The sequence below is a fragment of the Odontesthes bonariensis genome, chromosome 9 (genome assembly GCF_027942865.1).
Source record: "Odontesthes bonariensis isolate fOdoBon6 chromosome 9, fOdoBon6.hap1, whole genome shotgun sequence".
Lineage (NCBI taxonomy): Eukaryota > Metazoa > Chordata > Actinopteri > Atheriniformes > Atherinopsidae > Odontesthes > Odontesthes bonariensis.
In genome coordinates, this window is record NC_134514.1 from 3,024,443 (window position 1) to 3,037,479 (window position 13,037).

The window sequence follows — 13,037 nt, forward strand, 5'->3', positions numbered from 1 at the left end:
TCAGTTATGATAAGCATTTTTTGCCGATTTTTTTTTTTTTACCGGGGGCGGGGCCACCGCGAAAGGGGCGGGGCGTCGGAGGGGGCGTCGCCCGGGGCGCAATTCATTGTAGGACCGCCACTGAGGGTCAGTAAACGAGGTTTCTTTGCCTCAAAGACAGCTTTCAGCCTTCTTTTTAGAAATGGAGCAAACAAACGTGCACGCCTGCTGAGGCGTCCAACAACATCTGGCTCTCATGTACTTTTTTCACTGTACACAAAAGCCAGATGTTGCTTTAAAACTATTTCCTTTGTTGTCCCGCATGTAAATGGCCTCATAAACACGTAATCAATCATTTCAGTGAAGTAACAATTAAATTAATTATTGTTTGAATACACAATGTATCACCCTTTGCCGAGCAATGACTTCTTTACACTGTAGTAACATTATTATTGTGAATTCTTTTAGTTTAAATATGATTTGCCAACCAAATAACACACAAATGCTACAGATATTGTGCTTTTTGTGTTGATAACTATGATCTTATTGGCCCTGGAAACTGGATTCTAGATTTAATTTCACCTCCACAACATCAATTTAACTCAATTCCTCAATCTCAAAATAAAACTGAACAGCAGAAAATGAAAATAAACACAAGTTTTGATCTTCGTTCCATCTTGATGTGGGAAAAAAATGACAACACTGGACCTTCAGGCCAGGATTCGGGATATTAAACTTTCACCAAATGGAGACATTTTTAAATCCAGGTTAAAAACATTTCTGTTCTCATGTGTCTATGCATGAAATCTGCACGATATCTTTGAATTTATCTGGACTGTTGCTTGTTTTTAAATTCATTTAAATGATTTTATTTGTTTCTCTTTATATTCTTTTATGTATTTTTAATGCTTCTTCCACTCCCTGCTGCAATGCTTTTATTTTATGTAAAGCACTTTTAACTGTTTTGTACATGAAATGTGCTACAAATATATTTGATTTGATTTGATTTGATAAAAGGATCGGAACAGAAATAACAGCCAAAAAAAAAGAGAATCGTTTCTAATTCATTTATGAAAAATATATATTTCTTGATTCTGAGACATTAGGCACAATAACAAGCACATATATACAATTCTCTTCCATAAATACAAAATTAAATAGGAAAACTGTCTTTTGGAGGATATGTACACATTGCATTGTTTTTCTTAAATTAACAGAGATAGTACAAAGACATCACTACACAGGAATGACACGTATTTTTGGTTTCAAATGGAATATCTATATAAAAAAAAGAAGGAATAAAGACTCTCTTTGGAGCCCTTCACTGTTATAAAAGGTGATTCTTTCTTTCTTTTGAATATAAAAAAGATAAAAAGGTGTTCTCATTAGTTGTTTTCTTCAGGTAAAACTGGGAAAAGGCATCGAGATTCACAGAAAAACACTTTTTTTTACAACGTACGACAGGTGCGGTCACAGGAAGATAACTGATTAAACTGGCTCTGCTGGACCCCGATAGGACAGCCGCTTACATATTAAAATAGTCTACAACTTTGTGGATTATCTGTCCGTGAGCTGAAGGATTGTACAGTCCGAGATTTCCCTGAAAACTTATCTAGACTGGGACCAAAGTCTGAAAGAGAAGCTGGGATATAGACTTCAGATTCAAAATCGTGCAGGATTGTTAGGAAAAGGAAGTGAAAAGGAGGAAGGCTGAGGAATAAAAAAACGCTGCCTTCCCCTCGTTCTGAACGCTGGCTTTAAAGTCCTTCAGCTGGTTTTCTTTAAGAGGCACTTCAGAGTTTAAAGGTTTGGACGGTGATTGTAAGGTTGACATTCCAAACAGATAAGATCGAATGGACGGCGTGATGATGGAGAGCCACTCACAAACTCTCCAAGTTCAGTGTTCAGCTAAAGAATCTGCAGCAAAGTTCACGTTTTTTGACCTTTTCTAAATGATTTCCGCTCCCGTTACTGACGGCAGGTCCTCGGATGATTTGATTGCCACCCTACAGTCGAACTCTACGGGTAAAGGTTGCCACAGTGCATAGGGAGCAAAACTAAAGGCACCTTTGCTTTCAGATTGGTGGTCGATTCGCGTCTTTTGTTTGTTTCAGATCCAAACAAAAGTTCAGATAGAGCAGACGGCCAGAATATTATATTAAGATTTAAAAGTATATAAAAAAAAAGACAAATAGTGCAAATGATGCGGGACATTCGGTATTTCCTCTTTTCTCTCATTTTCATCGGTATCAAAGCAGAATAAAAGTCCTTTTGTTTTTGTTCCTCTCCATTGAGCAGCAGTAATAAATATTAAATTAAGAAACGTGTGTAGAATAGATCCTCTGGGAGTACTAAAGTTTCAGGCCTTCAGCATGAAAGATCCTCCGCTGACGGTCTGAAATCTCAGGGTTATACCTGAGAATGAGACACAGAAACAGAGGTTAGTCATCAGCGTACGTGATCACATCTCAATGTCCTGGAAATCTAGCAAAAAATAAGCTTTTCATTCAGCATCAGCAATGCTGCAGCTTCATATTTCAAAGCCAAAAAAAGGAAATTGGGTTTCTTTAACTGACAGCTTTAAAGTGGATCCAAACCTGAGGATTACATGGTACAATATGGTACAGCTACAATAAACAGGTTAAAGATCTTCTTTTATCCATTGACAAAAGATATCCCTTCTGAGCTAAAAGCTTTTCTACTTGGTATATCCCTCACTTTGAAATAGTTTTGGATAAAAAGTTCAATATAAATCAATATATATATATATATATATATATATAAAATAGTAATACAAAACACGGACCTCAGCTGAGGTGGTGCAAGGAAAAGTATCAGGTACTTTAAACAATGGAAATACGCAACAATAGTGGGAAAAACACCAAAAGATCATCAAAATTCATCATCCCTCACAATCAATTCATTTTACTGATATGACTGATCTGATCAAAGGCTGAAAAAGTATTGATTATAAAGGATGGAAAGTGCTGTATGCCACACGAATATGTTCACAAATGCAAACTAGTCTCTCAGTTCAGTTCTGCTCGGTTATAGAACCAATGCAGCTGGATAGATCTATAACTAATCAGAGCAACACAGGCCTCAGCGGTATGTGCCCTCTATGTAGTTGCATTCAATGTGTCAGGACTTAGAGTTGAATATATCTTTTTATCTCCATGTATTTGTTGGACTCACCTAAACAGTCCTACAGTCACTAAAAATGCCAGCAAATACAAGGCCATACAGGCCAACTCACCTAAAATGGCCGCCTGGTTTCAAAAGGCTCGCAGATCCTCTGCATTCTACTTGCCTCCTTATCGTCTTTTTAACTTTCTCCCCCTCTTGAACAAACTGAATTGCCACTCTCTTCACCTTAGACCCTCCTAAGTTTACCTGCCTTCGTTTATCTTCAACATCTGCAGCTAAGCTTCTTAATACTTGGCTGCCATTCTTGGTTTCCACTTCCTCCCCTTGGTTGGGTTTGGAACCACCTTACTAACTCCCACATCTTTACTCCCAGCTAACAGGAGCTCTCTCCCAACTTTAGTACATTTAAACTCCTCTACTAGACTAGATACTGGGAGCTGGAGTATGCCTTTCCCCTACAGTGCCACAGTACTTTAGCATCTAGGAACACCTAGCCACTTCCTAATATAAAAACTAACTAATCTTTCCATTTTTTCTGCAACAGATAATGGAATCTCATACACAGACAGTGGCCACATCAACCTAGGAAACAATCCAAACTGCAGACACCACAGTTTCAACTTTCCTGGAAGCCCTGATTTATCTATTCTATCCAGTCCCTCAGCAACATCTTTCCCAGAATGCACTGCCCGCTCTCCATCATTCATGTCTGCCTGGTACCACCTGCCTAAACTCTTTACTGCCTTTTCCCTAATTATTGGGATGTTTTATTCATCTATTACAAACTTTCTATCACTTAATTTCCCTCTACTTATTGAGATACTTCTAGACTTAGTAGGTTTGATTTTCGTACCAGCCCACTTTAGATTTTTGTTAAGTCTCTCAAGTATTCTCTAATTGCCCTAATTGGTGTAAGGCGCATGCCATCCTGACTTCTCTCTCCACCTACAACTCACTTGGAAGCTCTAATAATTATCTCCATGGCCATTGTAAATGCTAATGGGGAGATTGTACACCCTGCCATAATGCCTATTTCTAGCCTCTGCCAAGCTGTTGTGAAACCTGCTGTACTTAGGCAGTCTAATATCCTGAAAATATGCTCTTACTAAGTTAACAACTATTACAGGCACTCTAAAATACTCAAATGCTTTCCAAATTAGGCTATGTGCCACTGAATCAAATGCATTTGCTAGATCCAGAAATATAACATGCAAGTCTTTTTTCTCACTCTTGGCTGTCTGAATCTGATGCCAAATCATGCTAGTGTGCTCTAAACACCCTGCGAAACCTGGTATTCCTGCCTTCTGCACAGTAGTATCTATCAAGCTATTCTTTTCTAAATAACTAGCTAATCTCTGTGCAACTAAACTAAAGAAAATCTTCCCCTCTACATTTAGGAGAGAGATCATCCGGAACTGACTCAGGTCTGAGGACTCTTTCTCCTTTGGAATAAGAACGCCTCCTGCCCTACGCCATGCTCTAGGAATAACCTGTTTCTCCCAAACTATTCTTAATTGCCTCAACAAAAACTTTAGGACATCAGGTGCACTTTTATAAACCCGGTAGGGGACTCCATTTGGCCCTGGGGCCGACGAAGCCTTTGCACGCCTGACTACCTCCTCAACCTCCTTCCACCTAGGTGGTCTAACATCCATCTTATGAGCGATCTCTCCTAACGGTGGCATGTCAGGTGGAAGGCCTACTACTCTACGCTGCTCAAGATCTGAATATGTATTTCTTAGATATTCTTCCACCTCTAACTTTGTTGCCTTAAGCTGCCCTCCCTTTTCCTGGTTAAACAACCCTTTAACAAACTTGAACGGGTCCCTGTAAAATGCCGTCCTTACATATTCTTTCTTCTTTCTCTTTTTCCTTAGACATTCAGCCCTTCTGAGTATTGCTAGCCTGCCTCTCAATTCTCCCTGCAAAACATTAATTCCCTCTCTCTCTTCTTCTGTAGCTCTTTTCCCCTGCTTTCTTAAATTTCTTCTCTCCTTAACCAATTTCTCCATCTCTTTTTGCCGTCTAGACTTACCTAAATGTACTCTTTCAACCCTCTTTCTATCTTGCACCCCAAATCTTTCTACACCATAGGAGTAAATTATATCTCCCATCTTCTCTAGCCTATCTCTTGCATTTCCTCCTAACCTACCCAATATTATCGACAAATCTTTATTGACTGCCTCCCATTCTTTGTTACTATTTGCCCTAGGCCACTTAACTCTAGCTTTCTGCTCCATATTTCTCTCTAACTGGCCTATTCACCTCAGTATCAGCTGCATCCCTTCTTAGAACCTCGTCCTTCCCCACTGTAGCTGTGTTATTGATATCTTTCGGCCACGCTGCCCTTTACCACACATCTCCTTCTTTCCTGATGCATTTTAAGCCTTCTAACTGATGTTACTTTTTGCCAGCCACAAGGACAAACCTGGAGCTTACTTCCCTCTAGCCCTAGAGAATAGGCCCGTGCTCCTATCCTTCACTGAGTCGCGTATCCACCTCGTAGTCATGTTCGTTCCAATGTCAGTTGCCATGTAGTCTGCCTGTGAGTCATCTTCCGCCCCTGCTCTCGCTGACCCTAGGGGTATTCTCCTTAATTTGCTTGTAGCTTATGCTGGTTGTAACAAAGCTGCTAGGCCTCGCTACCGCTACCATGGATTGCTAGCCCATGGCAGCACCTTTTGGTTCTTTCCGGTCTGTCACATGGTCTTTCCCTTGTTGTCAGTTGTCAATGTTGTCTACATCCTACTTCCACTGGACAGATTCTAACTTTCCATCCTCGCTGCTCTGCTTCTGCCCCCAACTCCACATATCTAAGCTTTTTCCTTTCATATGCTTCTGCTACTAATTCCTTCCAAGGAAGGGTCAGCTCTATGAAATAAACTCTCATTCTACTCCTAGACCACAAGACTATGTCAGGCCTATTTTCTGGAACAACATGCTTATTTCCTAAATCAAGCATCCTCCAAGCTGCCGTGCCTCCTTATCGTCTTCTTAACTTTCTCCCCCTCTTGAACAAATTGAATTGCCACTCTCTTCACCTTAGACCCTCCTAAGTTTACCTGCCTTTGTTTATCTTCAATACCTGCAGCTAAACTTCTTAATACTTGGTCATGTCGCCAGGTATACCGGCCTTGTGACAGACTAACCTTACAACCTGAAAGAATATGCCTTAGAGTTGCAGTACCTGAACATAAGGGGGCCAAATTTACAATTTATTAAAATATAGAGTTAAACTAGTTTAATATAAAAGGGGTTATGGAACATGGCAGTTTAACCACAACGCTGTCATCATTAAGCTGATTCTGTCTGGGGCTGAGCTGCTTCTGTCAGAAGGGGAACAGCAGCAGGTAAACAAGGCTAAATGATAAGCTGGAACCAGGATGTGAACAGATAGACACGACCTAGCTAAATAATATTCAGTTTGACCACCATTAGCTCTGACTGGTGGTCACGATGGTATTCTTTTATGTGTTTTTAATGCTTCTTACACTCCCTGCTAGAATACTTTTATTTTATGTGAAGCACTTTGAATTGTTTTGTACATGAAATGTGCTATACAAATAAATTTGATTTGATTTTGATTTGATTTATTGTTTTGACTGGCTAAAAACATCAAATTTCTTATTTATTTAGATGTTGTGTTGATGGTGGAGAGTCAGACCGCTGGTAAAGTCTTCTCCAGCACACTCTGGAATCTGTGGTGGACAATCCAAGTGTGGAAATGATGCCTCGTGCTCCCTGAACTACTCTTTGACAAAAATAATCTATTGATGGAAAAACCTGGTCATTCAATTTTCAATTCAGTTCATTATGTGGTCACATTAGGTTGCTGAACCCGGACCCGAGGCTGGTTCCTGAGGCTGCACATCTTTGTAATCCCATTACTTTGAGTTCTTTTCCCAGTTCTACAGCTGATCTGGTTTCTGATCACAACGAGTCTTCCTGGAAGACGATGATAGGTTATTCTAAGGACACTTCCTACCCTAAACTGGACCCTTCATAAACAATGTAACGTCTTATCCATTACCAGCAGGATGCGTCTTCAGTGGTTGTTCAAGAAAAGCTGCTCATCAAATCAGTTAAAGTTTGAAATATATCGGCTAAGAAACTGGACCAAACTTATTGTGAGAGCCTCACCTCCGTGGCGAACACACACTGCTCCATCTGCTCTGGGATAATGAACACCGGATGATACAGAGGAGGGACGACGATGGACGAGTCACATTTCTTACTGTGTGAGCAAAAGAGAAAAGAAGGTTGATTCGACAGCACTGACAAAGAATTTGACAGAAATACTTTGCGAGGGAGTGTGAGACGCTGAGCAAACGAGATAAAAGCAGAAAAAACATGCCGACACTTGCCTTCACAGAACACGGACAGTGTGCAGAAAGGCAGAAAAGAAAGGAAAGCACAAACAAACACACACAGAGCCATCAAACCATCAAATCAGCATGGCCTTACAGGTCAAACTTGTTCTTTTCCAGGCGCTGCTCCTCTTTTGCCAGGTTACAGTCGGCCATTTTGTTTTTGAACATGGACATGTCGCCGCCTTTCTCCACCAGCGCCGCATCCTTGTTGGACACTTTGAGTTGCCCCCCGGGGATGAGGAAGGCCTCCTTCTCCCTCAGGCCCCCCAGCGACGCTCCCGGTAGGCTCCCGTTGTTGGGTCCTCCCCCGCCGCCGATGACGGCGTTGCGGTTGTTCACCGTCTCCAGGTCGTTCTTCACCAACGTGGAGATGGCCGCCAGCTGCCGGCCCCGGCGGAGCTGCCGCAGGACGTGGACGGCGGCGCACACCAGCAGAGCCAGGGTCACCAAACCGAGGGCGACGGCGGCGATCAGCGCCGGGGAAACGTCTTCGTTTCCGGGGGGCTTCGGGGACTTCGAAGGCCTGTTGACGGGGTACTCGCAGCGCGCCCCCATGAAGTCCGGCGGGCACTGGCACACCGGGCCGGTGAAGTGGGTGTAGCACGTTCCGCCGTTGTTGCAGGGAAACTGGTCGCAGGGGCTGGTGCGCACGGAGCAGTCCTTGCCGGTGAAGCCCAGCGTGCACGTGCAGGTGAAGTCGTTGACGCCGTCCACGCAGGTGCCGGCGTTGCAGCAGGGGCCGCCGGCGCAGTCGTCGATGTTGGTCTCACAGCGGGGGCCGGAGAAGCCCGGCCGGCAGCGGCACATGACGCGGTTCCCGAGGTCCAAACACTGAGCGCCTGAACGGGGGGAGGAGACCGGAGTTAGTTTGAGCAGCAGATGGACAAAGGAGGGGTCTAAGCAAAGCATCCATTCATCGGGTGGAGACACGTTTCAGCGTTTTAACCTTTAAGACTCGTTTAAAGCTGCATTCTGAAAGGGCTTTGCCTCAATCGGCTTCTTGTGATTTTATGCAGCTGTAAAGCACTTTGAATTACCTTGTGTACGAATTGTGCTCCATAAATAAAATTGCCTTGCCTTGCCTAGATAGCATAGGCTATTATGTGTATTATATGTTCAGTACAGCTCTAGTAATTAGCGTAAAATGTATATTGTGGTATCCACATTGCCTATTTATTGTTAGAGTACTTATGCCATGACATGTTACGGCATGTTATGTCTTGTTATGGTAGCTGCTGTACGGTGTTGTTCTGAGTATCTGACAATAAAAGACTTGACTTGACTCTCAGCCTCTAAGGAAACGAGACTTAGCATGAAACAAGAATCATTTGGGAGATTCAATTTTGGCTTTTATTGTTATTTACTGACCGTTAAAGAAAATAAAGAATCATTATTTGTGTGTCTCAGAAATCCTGCATTCGAAAAAAAGTCATTTTTTAAACACTCGTGTAATTAGAAACCAGAGATGGGACCAAGTCACACACGTGCAAGTCTTAGCTTTCAAGTCTCAAGTAAGTGTAAGTAAGTGTTTAATGACATATGTCTGAATACAGACGGTGGTCTTAGTTTTACTAGATCTCAGAGCTGCATTTGATACATTCGACCACAATATATTACTGAAACGACTGGAAAACTGGGCGGGTCTTTCCGGAACTGTACTAAACTGGTTCAAAACATACTTCGAGAACAGGAAGTACTTTGTGTCAATAGGTAACTTTACATCTGAACACACAAGAGTCACATGTGGAGTTCCCCAAGGTTCCATCCTGGGACCTCTTCTGTTTAACATCTACATGCTCCCACTGGCACAGATTATAAAACACAACAGAATAAACTACCATAGCTATGCAGATGACACACAGATATATATTACAATGTCACCAGGAGACCGAGGCCCTGTACAGGCTCTTGGTAAATGCATTTAGGAGATTAATGACTAGATGTGCCACAACTTTCTCCAGCTAAACAAAAACAAAACTGAGGTAATTGTCTTTGGAGCCAAAGAGAAACGATTACAGGTCACCACAGAACTTCAATCTATACACCTAGAAACCACCAACCAGGCCAGAAATCTGGGTGTAGTGATGGACTCAGACTTGAAAAAACACATTAAGGCAGTAACAAAGTCAGCCTACTGTCACCTTAAGAAGATATCAAGGTTAAAGGATCTGATGTGTCAGCAGGACCTGGAAAAACTAGTCCCTGCATTCATCTTTAGCAGGCTTGATTACTGTAACAGCATCTTTACAGGTCTACCTAAAAACTGAAGCTCATTCAGAACTCTGCTGCTCGAGTCCTCACTGAGACCAAAGAAGTGGAGCACATCTGTCCAGCTCTGAGGTCTTTACACCGGCTGCCTCCAGCGCGTGGTGAAAACATCGGGGAAAATCACTGGAACGCCTCTCCCAGAGCTCAGTACCATCTACACCACGCGCTGTCTACGGAGAGTGCAGAACATCCTGCGTGACTGCCACCATCCTGCTCATCACCTTTTCCAACTGCTGCCCTCAGGTAGAAGGTACAGGTCCCTACAGACCCGGACTAAAAGACTGGCCAACAGCCTATACCCTCAGGCCATAAGACTTTGGAACCAATCACTACTGCCTAAACGTTAACGTTTAATTCTTTATTTATACTGGGGCTGGAAGGTTGTTGTTTATTTATTTAGATGTATGGGTGTGTGTGTGTGAGGGGGGCGGGTAGCAAGCACCTAAAACTCTGTTCCACTTTGTTGTAAGCGGGATGGGGGAAGGAGGGAATCAAGCACTGGTGTCACTTTTGTCTTTGATGCACTTTGTCACTTTGGATCTACTACTACTGTGTTTGTACTCCAAACTAAATTTTGTTGGCTTTTTTTGACAATGACAATAAACTCTTGAATCTTGAATCTTGCCTGTCCATCAGAGGATAGACTTTAAAGTTCTGATGCTGGTCTATAAAGCTCTGAATGGTCCAGGACCAGAATGCATCAGGGACCTCCTGACCCAGTATGAACCTTCCAGACCCCTCAGGTCATCTGGATCCGGTCTTCTATCAGTTCCCAGAGTCAGAACCAGACATGGAGAAGCTGCATTCAGCTTCTATGCTCCACATGTCTGGAACAAACTCCCAGAAAGCCTCAGATCAGCTGAAACACTCAGTGTGTTTAAGTCCAGGCTGAAGACACACCTATTTTCAGCTGCATTTGAATAAAGGTCGAAACTTAATCACATTTTAACTACTGATTTTATATTGTTCTTATTTCTTTCTTTTTGTTTAAAATTTAAATCATGCTTTTTATTTCTACTGTTTTAATGTCTCTGTAAAACACTTTGAATCGCCCTGTAGTTGAATTGTGCTATACAAATAAACTTGCCTTGCCTTGCCTAAGTCCCAAGTCTTAGCTTTCAAGTCTCAAGTAAGTCTCAAGTCTTAGCTTTCAAGTCTCAAGTTAGTCCCAAGTCTTAGCTTTCAAGTCTCAAGTAAGTCCCAAGTCTTAGCTTTCAAGTCTCAAGTAATTTTTTCTTGGGCAAGTCAAGTCAAGTCAAGTCAAGTCACCTTATTATTGCAATTTTACCTGCAGAATCTGATCTTAAAGGTAAAAGGTAAGGTAAAGTCATTTTATTTGGTCATTATAATACATAACAAAATATAAACATCAATCGATTTCTTTGATTATGTAATGACCAAAAGGGTCTAGGCTGAAGTAAAAAGAAACTTATTGTGCCTAGCCCTATTACACACGTTATATATAATTCCAAGAAAACAAGACTAGCAAACACAACTGCAGCCGATTAATAAAGTGAAAAGACAAGATATAAGTAACTGTCAGTAAACATCATTGGCCAATGTGTCCAACCTGTCCACCCCGTATCATATCAAGCTAACGTTAGCTAACTACCGACTAGGCTAACAGGATAATATTAGCTAATTATTAATTTCATATTCAAACTGAAAACATGAACTGAATAACACTCGAGTCATTCAAGTCATCGTGTCTCAAGTCGAGTCAAGTGCCGAGTCTTTAACTTCCAAGTCCGAGTCGAGTCTCGAGTCTTTTCTTTTTTGTCAAGTCAAGTCACAAGTCATCAAAACAGCAACTCGAGTCCCCGTCTCTGTTAGAAACACCCTGAGCATTTGTTTTCCATCAGTGGGAGGTCACTATAAAGCACGGACAGACTTACTGACTCAAAAGGAAGTGTTTGGTTTGAATGTTTTCGTCACTTGATTAATCTGCAACTTAACGTCCACAGAGCAACACAGAGTGTGGAAAGCAAAGCAAAGGAGAGGCTGAACCCTGTGAACAGCTCCATATTTGGATGTGCGCAGCTGCTGTGTTGCAACACGACAAACAACCATCAGGCAGAAGCCTGAGAGTCTGTTTTTCTCTCCGTCAGGCTCACTGAGAGGCTGGAATGACGGCAGATTGAAGATAAGCAGGAAATAACTCCTAATGAGGTCCTGAGGGTGAAGCGAGGACTCGGCTGGAGGATCGCAGACTCCACATGTATGTTGGGATGGCTTTTCTTCTGGTGTGAGGTGTTTGTGCTGCTGTGCATTCTGAGCAAACATCTCCACTTTGCTCTGGTCTGTCCAAAGGACATTGTTCCAGAAGTCTTGTGCTTTGTTCAGATGCAGCTTTGCAAACCTGAGCTGTGCTGCCATGTTCTTTTTAGAGAGAAGAGGCTTTCTCCTGCAGCCCTTCCAAACAAGCCATACCTGTTCAGCCTGTTTCTAACTGTGCTGTCATGACCTTTAACCTTTAACATGCTAACTGAGGCCTGCAGAGTCTGAGATGTAGCTCTTGGTTTTTTGACCTTGGGGTGACCTTTAACCTTTAACATGCTAACTGAGGCCTGCAGAGTCTGAGATGTAGCTCTTGGGTTTCTGACCTTGGGGTGACCTTGCTGGGACGTCCACTCCTGGGAAGATGGACAGCTGTCCTGAATGTTTTCCACTGATATATTATATATATTAATGTCAAATTGTTTCCTCTCTCCAGGTACCATCACTAATCTATGTGAAAATCAACTTTTTGAGACCTAAAACTTGTTAAAACTCATTCAGCGTTCTTTGTAGTTGACAGCAGGACTTGTTTGGTTGTTTTTCTTTTGACAATCCTGAACATGAACAAGGTTCCCCGTTGGTTTTTTAATCCCACGCCCATCGAACTGCTTTCTGTAGAGGACAGTTCGCCCTTCCAGTCCCGAACAGCACAGGGTTTCTTTGGAATTTCTAAAGGATTTACGTCATTTGTACATCCTTGTAATCTTTGAATCATGCATCACACACATGTGGGCAACAGTTCATTTCCTCCAGGCAAGCATCCATCTTTTTTTCCAGGTAAAAAGTCTGCAGGAAAGTCACAAATTCTGGGATGCTGACAGAAAAAGAACTTAACCTGCAGACTTCATATGCTAAAATCTGAATCATGTGGACTCATGTCCATGATTATAGACACATGGAAAGAATTAAACAGCCTTCAGATCTGAGGCTGCTTGTGCCGAGTGGAAACATGATCGTAACATCGTTTGCAGTAATTGAGCTAAACGTAAGAAAACA

General features: G+C 42.3%; 1 protein-coding gene across 1 annotated transcript in view; it reads right to left on the reverse strand.

Annotated features, from left to right (window-relative positions):
- Positions 1–1,032: 1,032 nt before the first annotated feature.
- Positions 1,033–13,037, reverse strand: part of dlc (deltaC) — a 35,717-nt gene continuing 23,712 nt past the window's right edge. Inside the window, exons 8-10 of the mRNA XM_075472770.1 lie at positions 7,591–8,335; positions 7,267–7,360; positions 1,033–2,394 (exon numbers count right to left, since the gene is read on the reverse strand). Of these exons, the coding sequence (XP_075328885.1) occupies positions 2,389–2,394; positions 7,267–7,360; positions 7,591–8,335 (845 nt within the window). The 3' untranslated portion in view covers positions 1,033–2,388. The remainder of the gene's footprint in view (positions 2,395–7,266; positions 7,361–7,590; positions 8,336–13,037) is intronic.